Source organism: Mirounga leonina, unplaced genomic scaffold, assembly GCF_011800145.1.
Source record: "Mirounga leonina isolate KUSES-001 unplaced genomic scaffold, KU_Mleo_1.0 Mir_96, whole genome shotgun sequence".
Lineage (NCBI taxonomy): Eukaryota > Metazoa > Chordata > Mammalia > Carnivora > Phocidae > Mirounga > Mirounga leonina.
This window is the reverse complement of record NW_023270871.1, coordinates 7,483,800-7,499,226: the sequence shown is the minus strand read 5'-3', so window position 1 is coordinate 7,499,226 and position 15,427 is coordinate 7,483,800. Positions and strand designations below refer to the sequence as shown.

The window sequence follows — 15,427 nt, the reverse complement described above, 5'->3', positions numbered from 1 at the left end:
AGATCCTAAAAATAACGACCACTTGGTTGAATATACTGCTTGCCAGGTACACTTAAGAGTGGCCCTTGTGGGGCGCCTGGGTGGCTCATTCGGTTGAGTGTCTGGCCCTTGGTTTTGGCTCAGGTCATGATCTCAGGGTCCTGAGATCCAGCGCAGTGTCTGCTTATCTCTCTCCCTCCCCCTCAGCACCTCTCCCAGCTCATGCTTGCTTGGCTCTCTCTAAATAAATAAATAAAAATCTTAAAAAAAAAAAAAAAAAGTGACCCTTGTGAGTCAAAGTGGGAGATACAATGGGTCTCTAAGTTTTATGAAAATGCCTTTGATTCTATGGAGGTGAAGGGAGAGCAACAACCCTGATACCTGAAAAGAAAAAAAATCTTAAGACTCCAGGAGGTATGGGGGAGGAAGGGATTAATGGTCTTTGTCCTTTAGAACTGCCCCTATAGCGTTCCTCTGTAGGAAAATGCTCTGATGCAGCTCTCCCAAACTGTTACAAGCAACTTTAAATCAACTGCTGGATCTGTCCTCCCCTGCCCAATGACTCTGACCATGATTTGATGATCATTTCCCTTAACTATACCAAGAAGTCTTTTGGAAACAGCAGGGCATGGCCAAGCTCCTACATGTTCCATATTTGCCCCACTACTGTTCCCAAAGCTGAGGCTCAGTTCATGAGGTGGATAATTACCACTCAACTGGCATTAAGGTGCGCATGACAAACAGAATGGTTTGAGCTGACTGCCCTCAGACAATCCCTCCAAAAAACAAGGACCAGGTTCAATCAGGGAAAGGGGGAAGCCACATTTGAGGCTTGTGCCCCTGAATGATGAAGGTCCTACTCTAGGGTACAAACAATTGTAAACAACACTTTCTTTCTGACCCACCTATATGCCCCAGGGACCATACTTCTCGTATGAGAGCCAGGTACTAACTTCCCTCCCTAAAAGTATGATGACTTGCACTTCAGGGGTGGGTAGAAGAGATCATCTAGTTTTTAAGGAAACACCACAAATAGATCAGTTTAGTTCTCAGATGACTGGAGTGATGCTCTCTCCAAAACAAGGCAACTTTTGGGTACTTGGGGGAGTTTCCTAGAAAAATAACTGACTTGTTATTTATGTGGGCTCCATGGGTAGTTTTCCCTACAATGGGAATCATCCAAATTAAAAAGGTGATGCAAAATTTGTGCCTCACTTAGGCCTATGTGATCAATGATACCACTTGGGTCCTGGAAGTCATTCATGTCAGCCTCAAATCACTGGTTAGGGTTATTATGGATGATAGGCTTGCCCTAGACTTCCTCCCAGTGGGCCAATGCAGAGACTGTGCAAGTGCTGAAAGATCTTGCTATACTTGGATTAATGCTTAAAGCTAAGTGGAAAAGTCAACACAGAGACTAAAGATAAAAGCTACCCGGCTTTCTAGGGATTTATTCAGTTGGTTGAGTCCAGGACCTTAGGGGAGTGAGTGGATGGTTAAACTCAGCACTGCAGGGTGGCCACATCCTCCTGCTTCAAGTTCTGTTTATAGTTGCCTTAATTAAATCCAGTGTGAAAAAAACCTGAATGAATTAGGACCCAGTCCCTATTGATCAGATTAATGAGAGTGGTCATAGAGTAGTATACTCGTGGAAAAATTTACCAGAAGCTAAAATAATGTAGAAACAAGGATACTGTTGGAAGATAACTCTCCACGGATCCCTCATGTTTCTATAGGTCTTATAAACAAAGATACCTTTGTTCTGGATCTTTTCAAGGTTGTCTGCATAGCAAATAGCCTTAGAAGAGAATGCTTGTCTTCTCAAGTGGAGGATAGGTTCATTTATTACTCAGGATAATAAAGATAATGGCCCCTCTGGCCAGGTCTGCTTGCAGCTCATTATAAAAAAAGTCAGTTTCCTCAAATGTGATGCAAACCCCTGTGAGTACAGCACACACCTAGGCCACTGTTGTTGCCCCTGAGGGATTTGGGTGGGGGCTGAGGAGGGAAAGAAAAATTGGTATGAACATGGAGCTCATGCTGCTCCCCATGCTGTGAAAGAAATGAAGTCCCTTCTCTCTGACTCAGGAGTCTCCAGTCTTCTGCCAGCATCCAAAAAAACTGGCAGGCCAACTTACAGCTTGCAAATAGGATAAAATCTCAGACCCTTCACAGTTCTTGACAATAACCCAATTTAAAAATGGGCAAAAAATCTAGACACCTTGCCAAAGGAGATAAACATATGGCAAAAAAGCACATGAAATAATGCTCATCATTAGCTGTAAGGGAAATGCAAATTAAGACCACTATATAACTACTAGCACAGCTAAAATAAAAAGGCCTGATCATACCAAGAATTAGCAAGGCTGTGGAGCAATGGGAACTCTCATACACTGCAAGTTGGAATGTAAAATGGCACAACAATTTGGAAAACAGTTTAGCAGTTTCTTAAAAAAAAATTAAACACACCTACTATACAACCCAGCTATTCCACTCCTAGGTATTTACTGAGAAATGAAAGAATAGCCACTTTATTCGTAATAGGTGGAAACACCATCAACAGGTGGTACAGCCATACAATGGAATACTACTTGGTAATAAAAGGGAACGAAATAGTAATACCCACAACAACGACAAATCTCTAAAACATAATGCTAAATGCAAAACGTCAAACACAAAAACTACACTGTAGGAGTCCATTTATATGACATCCTAAATAAAATACAACTATAGTGATAAAGATCAAATCAATGGATAACTGAGGCTGGGATCAGGGTTGACTAGAGTCATGAGAAAACTCAGGATGATGGAAATGTTCCCTTATCTTGATTATGGTGGTGATTACACCACTGTATACAACTGCCAAAATTCAAACTCAGTATTAATCTGGTGAATTGTTTTACATGTAAATTACACCTCAACAGGTTGGAGAGGAAAGATCTATAAGGCAACTGTTGCTTCCCATCAAATATCAAGAACCCTCTCCTACAGTTTCGAATAAACAATAATGCAACTCCAGCAAAACAAAATAAAGTCCTCATACTTTCCTCAGTGTCATTCAAAAAGTTGACACTATATTCCAAAAATACTTGCATACTGCGAATGTGAGAAGAGCACCTAATTCACCTTTTGTATCTGCAAAATATTATATAATAATCTCAATACAGAGTTGCCTTAACCAATTTAACCACAACTAAATTAATTTTTATTCCTAAATTGCATTATAAACAGCCAATACATAACGTTGCTGTCTTCCTGTCTGTAAAGAACTCTTCAGAGTATAGTGCATGCCTAACTGGTTCAAGAAACAATTCAACACGTTACTCTAAAAAGCACTCACTTATGGTTGTAATTATTGTGTTATAATAATAAATCTTCTAAAAGGTTCTAAATAAATAGGCTTGGGAAAACAGCTGTGCCCAGTTGTTCTTACCTTCATCTCCCAATGACTATACACATGAACTCAATTCCTAACCCTCCCAAATCCAACCTAGGGTATTGTCAGAAGAAGTTCCACTGTTCTGCTGCCAAGGACTCTCCCCATAGTGATATACTACTCACTACTATGAGCAGCAAGGGGACCACACAGATAGAACATTTTTCCAGAAGGTTCTCATCCAGGATTTAACCACAAATCTGATGTTGCCCCATCCATACTGTACTCTCTTTACTTCCATTTTGAAAAGGTATGACACCATCAGATAATAATATAACCTCAATACACCTCGATTTTGTTGCCCATGTCTCAGCTCTCTCTACAGGAGAGTACTGACCTGGTTTTCATCAGCATGCACCCATCCATCCATTCACAAATGTGTACCACACACCTACCATGTGCCAAGCACTAGGCATTAGAGAATACGTACACATCAAGCTCTTGGTTTAATCCCGAATTCTGTCATCAAACTAATTAAATTGGAGAAATGGTACTTTTGGATGATTATAGTTCAATTATTTCTTAGAATTATTCTAAATTATATCTTCTGACTGAACCACACCAGCGAGTTGGACTAAATTATGTTGCTCCATTTGCAATTGATTTTACCAAACTGCACTTCAGTGTTACAGCAATGACCTATACTAAGGCCATGATAGGAAACAGAGCCAGGTTGGGGCACCTGGGTGGCTCAGTCGTTAAGCGTCTGCCTTCGGCTCAGGTCATGATCCCAGGGTCCTGGGGTGGGGCTCCCTGCTCAGCGGGAAGCAGGCTTCTCCCTCTCCCACTCCCCCTGCTGTGTTCCCTCTCTCGCTGTGTCTCTGTCAAATAAATAAAATCTTTAAAGAAAAAAAAAAAAAGAAAGAAACAGAGCCAGGAGATAATTATAAGACCAGTTCACATTTAGAGTACTATATGCCAGACACCATGCTAAACACTTTAGATGCATTAATTCATTCAACCCTCACAGGCAATCCTATGTAGAAAGTACCATTATCCCCATTTGACGGATGAGGAAGCCAAGCTGCTGACAGGTTGAGTAACTTCATAAAGGCCACACAGTGTTAGAGCTAGGATATTATCCAAGTAAACAGACTCCAGAGCTCTTGTTCTCAGTCACTATATTACAGTACTATTCTTTACGCAAGATGTTGGAAGTCTTTATTCATTGTATTATTTAATGTTTTCTTAATACTTTCTATGAGAAATTTTGTGTCTTAATACCAGGAACGGCTCCTAAGCAACTGGTTTGTTCTCATAACCATGAATAATGTAACTTAGGATTTTTCTTTCCTTTTTCTTTGCACTAGGTGCTTCAGAGTTCAGAGCTAGATTTAGCTCATCTAGCAAGTATACAGACTTAAATGGCATGCATACTGGCTACCGTGTTTCTAACTTCACTGATCATCGCCCCCATCTGGTCTATTAATCTTCATCCATTTCCTCTTTTTTTTTTTTTTTTTTTTTAAAGATTTTTATTTACTTATTGAGAGAGATAGTGATAGAGAGAGAGCATGAGAGGGGGAGAGTCAGAGGGAGAAGCAGACTCCCCCGCCGAGCAGGGAGCCCGATGCAGGACTCGATCCCGGGACTCCAGGATCATGACCTGAGCCGAAGGCAGTCGCTTAAACAACTGAGCCACCCAGGCGCCCCTCCTCACTTATTTTTAAACAGTACTAGGTTAATCTTGGTAAGCCAAACCCTTTTTAGAGTATGGCTTGGTGCAATTAACAACTCAAATCCAACAAAACAGTTTACAGGGACACAAACAACTCCTTTAAATGCTGCCTAGTCCTCCTTATTTTACCAGGTACAAAACATGCTACTTTAGTTATCCTTAGCAGTTTTTACATAAGGACAAGAAATCAAGTGTGGGTGGGGTGCCTGGGTGGCTCAGTTGTTAAGCGTCTGCCTTCGGCTCAGGTCATGATCCCAGGGTCCTGGGATCGAGCCCCACGTCGGGCACCCTCCTCGGCGGGAAGCCTACTTCTCCCTCTCCCACTCCCCCTGCTTGTGTTCCCTCTCTCGCTGTGTCTCTGTCAAAAACATAAATAAAATCTTAAAAAAAAAAAAGAAATCAAGTGTGGGAGAAAGAGCAATCAGTATCCAGAATTTTATAGATCCTTAAATATTCTTAATTTTAAAATGTCAGTTCTTTATGGCATAACACATATAATAAAATCTTGACTAACAAGGTGTACGTGACTGAATATAACTATCTGTGTGTCGCTAAGCAAGTAATTACCTGACTTCAAGGGCTTTGATAGCTTCTAGCATTTGTAGAAACTCTGCTGCTTTCCATACATCATTGGCTTCTTCTTCTCCTTGTATCATTAATTTTGCTGTATATGTGAACTCAATTAAATGACGGAAGGCCATTTTACTAACACCTGTAAAAAAAAAGATGTGCATTAGCATATATGCATGTTGATTCAAATCTTCTAACATTAGTAAAGAAAAAAAAGCTCAGTGTTTGAAACCTGATTAGTATCTGAATTTTGGAAAATTATTTCCTGCTGGAATTCTCATTAACGGTACTAAGACTGTACCAAGTTCCAGCAGTAACTACCAACCTATTTTAAGATCTTTCCCAAAAATTTCTAAGGCCCTTATGACAGTAAAACCTACCACTCAAATATACGAATGAGTTATTACAGGTCAGACATGCTACTTTCCTGCCAGGGATCTCTGCATCAACTCAGCTCCAAATCTTCAAGGGCTTTCCACAGCTCAGCAAATAAAGTTCCATACCACTCTGCCTTTATTTCAAGGTACCTCACATTATTTTTCTATTTACCACTATTCTTCCCTTCCAAATTTTGAACTCTATTAATCCCATACTATATACTGATCTTCAAACCCTTCACTTCTAAAGCTTCCTTGCCTTTATTAATATTTACCCTCCTTCCTGAATGCTTAATCACTTTATCTCTGTACAAATCCCAGCACCCTTGAAGGTCCAATTCTAATGCCACATACTTAATGAAACTTTCTTTAATGCTCCTCCCCACCCCACCAGCTGAACTCTGTACTTGTTCTGACAATTACAACTCATGGGCATCTCTTGACTCTAAGCTACTTGAGGGAAATGATTGTTTCTGTACACTCACCTCACAGTATCTAACACAATGCTCCCTAAGATGCAGACACACAAAATAGGAATGAATAAGAGCTAAAGTCACTTTCAAAATTAAGCTTCCACAATTCCAACTTTTCTTTACAAGTTTTATGTTTAAATTTTGGCCCAAAAAATACTCTATTTCTTTGTGCTCTTCAATGCTAAATATTATTATTTCAATCTGCTAATGCAAGGCTACAAAAATCTAGTGAAACAAAGAAAAACTACTTTATTTTTAAAAGATTTTTAAGTACTCTCTACCCCCAACTTGGGGTTTGAACCTACAATCCCAATTATCAAAAGTCACATGCTGCACCGACTGAGGCAGACAGGCACCCCAGAAGAAAACTATTTTTAACACAGAATTTTTACACTAAGAAATGCCCGTGTCCAAACTGCACACAATATACACAACTGCAAATACAAAAATGCTTTTATGTTCTTCCTAGGCACTTTATACACCTGCATAAGCAAACTAAAAATAACTGGATTCTTTGAAGGTTACTTTGAGTCTCCTAAATCTTTATTCTCTTGGTTATCTTTTGACCGTGTTATTCTTTATTATATGAGAGTAACTAAAAAAATTTTTTAAGGAGTTTTAACCAAATATTTAAAAGTGCAACAAAAGTCCTTTCTAAAAACATGTAAATTTTTCTTGAATAAGATTTTGATTTTTAATCAAACACACACATGTAATACTGCAAATATCAAGCACAACTCCAAACACCTCACAAGTATTAACATAACAATCCTATGGAGAACTTTATTGTAATCTCCATTTTACAGATAGGAAAACTGAGGCACAGAAAAATCAGTAACTGTGACTTTGGCAAGTTACTTAAGTGATGAAAACTAGAATCAACCCTAGATGGCCCAACTCATAAGTCCAAAATAAAGATTTTTATGTAAGATGATGACAGGAAACATTCCAGCTTGGAAGAGTTTGAATACCTATGACTTCATTCACTGCAGGCCCACAATCTCTTATTCATAATCCCAAAGTCCCCCAAATCTCTTAAGACCAGGAGTTTTCCCATAAATTTGGCAGCAAAATTTGGTTTGAACTGACATGAGACTATTTATCCCATTTAGAGCAAATATTAATATGCTACTCTTCCAAAATATTATTTTGGTTACAGGATGTCACCCTAAGACCCCTTTGGGAGTAATGTCACAGACTGCATTATCTTAGAAAATTTGTAATTTCAAGAAACATCTGGTCTCCAAGGATTTAAATAAGGAACTGTAGACTTAGTTCCCAATTTTGGTTAATTAGAATCATTGTAAACTTAATAAAAGCATGGGTCTCTGATCTCCAGAATCAAAACTGGGATAGGGAACCTTTTTTTTATAAGCATCTTAGGTGCTTCTTAAGTCGCCAGTCCAGCACTAGTCCTAGGAATAAATCACTGACCTAATTAACTAACATGAACCAAACATACCACCTAACCAGGTAAGCAATGTGGTGACAGATGATGCACAGTTGCAAAAACATTATTCTCCATGAGGACTAGTCTGGTAACTTTCAAATCTCAGCCCACTTTCTAATTAATCCCTTGCTCCTTTCGTAACAGAAGTGTGCAGGAGAACACAATTTTTCTGAGTATCTAAAGAAACCGTTAATATGAACACCTTAACCTGCATCTTCTTTTTTTCACTTAGGAAGAAGCAAAAGAGGGCAGCATTCTAGATATATAGAGTGAGGCCATTATTCATATTTTACAGATGGGGGTTCCAATTCTGGCTAAGACGAAGAAAGCACACTCTACCACTCCATACTCCATCTTGTCCACCGCTTACAATCATAAATCCTGGGAAGAATACATAAAGCAAATATATAAGGATTCTGAAAGATAAACAGAAGCAAGCAGGCTGGGGAGAGAAATCAAAACTCAAAGAACAGCAGTGAGTTTCCTGTGTTTTTATTTTTCCTCAAATATATCCCAGCTTAGACTTGAAGACAGCCCAAATCCCATTTCTCGGTAGGAGGAACAGACAAAAAAGCCTAAGAAACTCTTTCTGGCTAGAACCAGGAAAGGGAATGGAGAGTATGAGTGGGGCGGGAAATCCTTGGTTATTACTCCTCTCAGCCCTGCCTCAAAGCAAGTTCCAGTTCTGATGCTGCACACCTGTGCTGGTGGCCACCAAGCAGGCACTCAATTCTGAGAGAAAGTTTTTCTTTCTGACAGAGAACTAGGAAATAGACGATGATCTGAAGAGCATGGGGAGAAATCTTATTTTTTTTCTCTCATCGCTTTGTCTAGGAAACAGATCCCACTGTGGGAAGCATATGACAGCACAGGGACGCTAAAACCCCAGTTTTCTAGCCAGACGATCAGGGAAAGTTGCTCCTAGGAGCTAAAGGGCAGAAGAAGTCAGAAGAGGGAACTAGAAGAAGGTCCTCTGTGAATGAAGTCTTGCTCTAGCCACCACTTACACATGTGAAGAACTGAGCTGAGGCAGCACAGCAAAGGGTTTGAGTACCGCACTATGATGCGGTCTACCACCCAGCTCGGCACACCTGGGACCTGACCACCACCACAAAAGTTTTGAAAACTAAATTGGAATTGCATCCACAATCCACATAAGGCAGTCTGAACCTAAAGCAGGTTGACTGCCTGCTAGAAACAAAACAAACCAAAATCAACAAAACAAAGGACTTTAACACAGACTGTCATTATATTCAAAATGCTCATGACATAATACAAAATTACTTGATGTATCTTACAGATTTAATAGAAAAAAAAAAAGGAAGCCAACATGTTCAAGCTTATACAGCTGACAACAGTAAAGAAAACTGAGGTTTTCGAATTACATGCCCAGGGCTTTCTCAATAGCCAGGTGACCTAGACAGGTTGTACAGTGATCCCAAAGTTAATGGCTTAAGAAAACACTGAACCACATTGATTTTTTAAACCTGAATCTGGCAAATAACAAAAACAGAAATGTTCTTACATTCTGTTTTCTCATTTGTCTATATTAAATACTAAAGGTTTGTATGTGCTATACTATAATGGAGACAGTAGGTCAGAGGTATTAAAAGGCACAAGAAACAATCTCAAGGTGGTTAGTCTTTAGAAGACCCTACTTCTCCAGGTACACTCCTTGCTCCAAAAGCAAAGCATATTCTAGCCTGTGCCACTTACTGTTTAAGATTCTGCTTAAAAAGCAGAAGTCAGGGGCGCCTGGGTGGCTCAGTTGGTTAAGCGACTGCCTTCGGCTCAGGTCATGATCCTGGAGTCCCGGGATCGAGTCCCGCATCGGGCTCCCTGCTCGGCAGGGAGTCTGCTTCGTCCTCTGACCCTATCCCCTCTCATGAGCTCTCTGTCTCTCTCATTCTCTCTGTCTCAAATAAATAAATAAAATCTTGGAAAAAAAAAAAAAAAAAGAAGTCAACTCCTCTTTGAAATCTTCCCTCTCTAAGGTGGACTAAACTATTCATTCTCTCCCCTCAGCTATACCATTCCACAATAAAAGTCTCTGTAACACTTTTTGCACTCCTTTCTATATCTGTTGCTAATCTGTGATTAAATTTGCAAATCCTTTAAGGGTTGTCTTATTCACCAATTCTTCATTTCCTGGGTCTAGTATAGTGCACAACATGTAACAGGTATTCAAAATTTGACAAATAGCCCCAATTTATTAAGCTTTGACAATGTACCAAACACTATGCTCAGCATTCTGCATATGTTATTTCAATTAATCATTACAAGCTTATAAAGTAATGAGGACTCTTCAGATGAGGAGGCAAATATGCAACTGAAGTAAAGTTACCTGCCTGGTGTCACACAGTACCTCAGGTAAATGAATGGATGAAATCTTGCCCTGTAATAGAAACCAATACCGTATAGACAGCTAGATTCTCACTTTAGTAAGCTTTGTGGATTTCCATTATACCTGTGGCTCTGTCCATCACAGATAATGAAAAGATTATCTATGGATGTATCAGCCAGAATGCTAGATAAACTAGAATGTACCCCCCCCCCCCCAAAAAGGAACATGCTTAACTTTTTCATTTTCTTTACTCCCCAGGGCACCAAATTTCCCCAAGGGAACAGCGTTTCTAGGCAACTCATTCATAACAAAGAATATATACACCATGAAAAAGATATAAAACCAAAACTCAAGAACACTGAAAGAACTAAAATTCTGTATTTACTTAGGCAAGCTTATTTATTTCCTATAGTTTTGGATGACAGGGAGGTGTAGGTAATGTAGCAGTGTAAGACAAAAGCATAGTAATTAATAGTACAAAGTGAATCCCTTGCTAGCTGGACAACACTGAGCATGTAACCATTTACAGCCTGTTCCCTGATGTGTGAATTGGAAATAATACCACTTATTTCAAACGATTGCTGTAAATCCCAGAAAAGGCACACAAACTGCATAGCACTATAGCTGGCACTTGGGAAGCTATTATTATAAAAGTCAAGCAAGTACAAAAATCACTTTCTACTTTAAGGCAGTATCTATTGAATGATTCCTTCCATCCCAGACTCTATCCACTAGAACTTCTGAATGCTACTTCAGTTCATCTTTCCTAGCCTTTTCCGTATTGTGGCAGCCCACTTCATTTTGTGCATGTCATATGTACCTCTGCTAGTAAAGAACCTTCTACTGTAACCTGCAGCTTCTACTGTAACCCGCAGCTTCTACTGTAACCCACCAGTCTGAAACTTTAGCCCACTGAACAAAGATGGGAATTCACTTTTAATACATGTTTTCAAAAGACAGTAACCATTGGTTTTAGAAGTAGAAGAGACTCCTTTAAGAGACCAACAGCTACCATCTAATGTAAGAGTTTTTCCTGACAGATCATTTTACGAAGCACTTTACTGAAAGTAAGAATTCTCAAGTGTCAAAAGAACAATTTATCCAGTCACCTAATAGGAACCACTGATGCCTATTTCCCATTGTATCTTGCTAAATTAACTAACACTTCTTCATCAATTAAAATGTTCGCTAAGTATTGTATTTAAAACAAGCATTTACCTTCTATCTCCACCAAAGGTTCCTGAGTAAACTCCTGAAAGAATTTGTAGAAGAACTTACTGCAAGCAGCCAAAACAGCCTTGTGGGCCTTAAAATGGTGTCCTAGATTAAAAAGAAAAAAAAAAAAAAAAGAGTATCACATATATTCAAAAATCAAAAGTAAAACCATAAAACAAAGTAGGAAATTATATAAAGTAGACCTTTCTCCATAATATAATCATAAGACTATATAAATTACTGAACTAAAGTTAGAATGTTCTTAGCGGCTATCTTGACAAATTTCAATCTTAATTAGACACAAAGCCAGATCTTTACCTCAAAGACCTTATTAAGTCAGTTTTATAAAAGCCAGTTTACAAAACTAAAAGAGGTACAGGGCTTCTTACCACTTAAAGAGTCAAAGGTATATCCTATTCATTTAAAACTGCTAAATATAAACACAACCCAAAATGTTACATACATCATTTGGAAAGAGAGAAGAAAACGCCATAGAATAAGCATAAAGCTGGATGTATTTGCTATGGAAAACATGTTAACATGCCTAATATTTGGAAGCAGCAGACCTACAATGCAGCAGATCTATAATAAAGAATAGCCTGCCTTGAGATGCCTATTTTCACTAAATAGAAAAGTTACCCAAGCTGCGTTTGCCTCCATTATAATGACAACTCCTAATACTGGTAAAGACCCCATTTGATTTGGCTTCCCAAAGAGAGTACCAGTGCTGCAAAGGAATCTCACATTCTCCCTCCAAGACCATCTGGGAAACTAGAAAGAATCAACACTTCCCAAATGATTGCTGTGAAAGGCTCCTCAAAGCAGCTTATGAATAGAAGGCTATTATCCAAACATTTAGAGATACCCTCCCTATCTCCAAAACCATCATCTTGCACTCCTGTGTGCAATGGGAAAACTTAAGAAGGCTGCAAAAAAGTTAAGATGCGATGATTATGTTGAAAGCGTGACTAGCCAACTAGCCTTCTACAACATGGTCTACGTGAGTGGACACTGACAAGTCCCCCACCCAGGTCCCAGCGCACACTCAAAAGGCACAGGCCATAGAGGGTGGGTATAAAAGGCGGGTGGGGGAAGGGGAGATAAGAACGGAAGCCACAAATTCGCTGCTCTACCCACCACCCTACCCACCGTCGACAATCAGGGTGATGTCAGTAAACCGATCCTGCTCCCGCTGTTCATTCAATCGGTCCAGGATCATTTTATGATGTTCCGGGAACTCCTGAAGGCATTCCATCGTCTCTTCGGCCTCCATGGCCGTCGGGCTGCTCTACAAAAGAGGAGCATGATAATGTACACCCATGAGCTCGGGCTGAGGCACAAAACCCCTAAAGCTTAAAACAACAAAAAGCAAAACCCCAGCTACGTGAAAAGAAGGGGGGAGGGTGAGGCAAGAGGAGAGGAAGGCGAGGGAAGAAAGAAAGGCGAGCCGGGTGGCCGCCGCGCGTAGGGGGCCGGAGCCGCGGCCGCGGGACTCCGAGCCTGACCTAATTGGAGTCGGGAGACGCGAGCTGAAGCGGGGTGGGCAGAGCGCCGGTGGCTCCGGGCGCCGGGGCGCGCAAGTCCGGCAGAGGAAGGGACCCGACAGCCGCGGCGGCCCTCTAACGGCCCGCCAAGCCCTTCTGCCAGGCCCTGGCTCCCGCCGCCCCGGGACCCGGTCCGGCCCGCGGCCCACAACGACTCCCGGGTCGCCTCTCCCTCCCCCGCCCTCCCTCTTCTCCCCCGCCCCAACCGGGCCGGCACTCACTCAGGGAAGGAGGAGCGGCCCGAGCCTGCGCGTCACGTACGTCGACGTGCCGCGTCACCGCGCCGGGCTCCGGCTGACGCCGACCAAGCGTCGACCACTGAGAACACGGGCCACAACCCCGCCCGCCCCCACTAGTGGCGGGCGGAGTCTACCGAGGGGTTTGGCTTGGGCGATGGTGAGGCCGCGGCGGCGGCCGCTACCGCGAGGAAGAGAAAGTCCGGCAAAGGGGGAGCTGGGCCAGCTCTGAGCCAGGCCGTACCCGGGGCGGGGATCCTAAACCACCGCCTCTCCACCCACCCCCTACCGCGGGGCTCCAGGTGTGAGTGCTTCCGACCCGGACCTCGGAATAAGCGCGCAACGCGATCCGGGTGCTCTTTTATTCGGCGACTCCTCCAGCCCCGCCCCCTTTCCCCCCAAGCTTTAGGTCGGCCAGCCTTACCTAGCTCGGGATCCTCCCTGTCTCCTCTCCGGCCCTCAGAGCCTCTCCTTCCTCGCTCTCCCCTCTCGGGGCGAAACTCAGCCCACACTGTTTCCTACCCCCAAACAGCGCCTCGCCCTCCATTTCCTCGCGAGTGCCCGGACACCGCCTCCACTGGGTCTGGCCGGCGCACGTGCGCTCGCTCCGAGACCCGGGCGGCCGCGCCGCGGGCGGCGGCCACGGGCGCGAGCACGTTCCGGCCGCCTGGGACCTTCCTCCGGGTGCCCGCCCTCTCCACGCTCGGCAGGCAGCACGTGTTTGCTGGGCTCAGAACCTGGATCTACTCCGATTATTTACACATGATGCTATTACTACAGCTCTCCACTCCCAAGCCCCGCGCTTAAAGAGGCCAGTGACTTACAATCAGCCTCACTTGGCTGGGTCATTCACTCATTCATCTGGGGAAAAAAATGCTTTCGGAGGATAACAGGTTGAGATTTCCTTTTTTTCTCAGAAGAAAACAGAGTGGGGAATTAGGGGAAGACTCAAATAGCTGGCTATATGCAGGAGTGAGTGTAATCATTATTTCAACAGACACTTATTTAGAGAGCCAACGCTGTGTTAGGCACTGTTTAAGGGTGAACAAGGGGTATGTGGTTTCTGCCTTCCTAATCTTAGTCTAATAGAGTAGATAGTAGATAGATACTTTGTACAGTTAATTGCCTGGGTGCAGAGTTCTGAGTGTTAGGAGATGTGAAGAACAAGGTAATCTGGGGTGGGGGTGGGAGAGTCAAGGAAAGCTAGTGACCTGTAAGAAGCAATATGAAGTCTGAGTGTTCTTAACCAAGTGTACAGCACATTCAGAGGCAACAAGATTATAGCATTTTGAGAACTAAAAGAATGCTCGTGAGACAGCCCCCCAGGGGCCTTGTAAAGATGATAGATTTTCTTTTAATCGCAAACGGAAACCTTGAAGGTTGAGCAGAATAGTGACATTTTGAGATTTACTTTTTTAAAGAGAATTCTAGCCCTAGTATGGACGATAGACTAAATGGGAGAAGATGCAAGGAGTAGAGACCAGTGGGAGGCTATTAGTAATGTAGATGAAATCATGGTGGCAAATGGGATTAGAGAATTGGATGGAATCCAGAAATAGGATCAACATTGGCTGGAAAGCATGTCATGGGTACTAAATACATGTTGGATGTATTCATGGTGAGAGAAAAGAACACTCAAGAATGGCTCCTAGATTTCTGGCTTGAATGGATTGTTGGAACAATTTTACCAAAATGGAGAATATAAGTGGAGGAAATGGGGAGGGAAGAGATCATTTTAAGGAGACAACTAAATGCAGATGATGTCAACAAGTCGTTTTATATATGGACCTGTATAGCATTTAGGGGAGAGAGCTAGTATTAGGGATTTGGAAAGTTTTAGCATAAAGTGGGTATCGAAGCCTTGGAAACATTTTTTTTTCATCCATCCTAATGCAAAATTAATTGATTAATTAATTTAGATTTTAATCCCAATATAGTTAACACAGTATTATATTAGTTTCAGGTGTACCATATAGTGATTCAGTAATTCCATACATCAGCCAGTGCTCATGATGAAAAGTACACTCCTTAATCCCCATCATCTATTTCACCCATCCCCCCACCCACCTTCTTTTGGTAACCATCAGTTTGTTTTCTATAGTTAAGAATCTTTTTCTTGGTTTGT

The 15,427-nt window shown here is 41.9% G+C and overlaps 1 protein-coding gene across 11 annotated transcripts in view; it reads right to left on the bottom strand.

Annotated features, from left to right (window-relative positions):
- The window catches only part of LOC118006433 (zinc finger protein 131), a 29,296-nt gene extending 15,368 nt beyond the window's left edge, over positions 1-13,928 (bottom strand). For 2 of the 11 annotated variants that reach the window (XM_034999108.1, XM_034999109.1), the window contains exon 1: positions 1,735-2,426. Coding sequence is in view for 7 of the 11 variants with exons in the window: in XM_034999099.1 (XP_034854990.1) it covers positions 5,661-5,805; positions 11,526-11,627; positions 12,672-12,795 (371 nt within the window). In the remaining 4 variants the exon portion in view is untranslated. The other 9 variants (XM_034999099.1, XM_034999098.1, XM_034999100.1 and 6 more) reach the window with 9 other exon arrangements.
- Between the last annotated feature and the right edge of the window lie 1,499 nt (positions 13,929-15,427).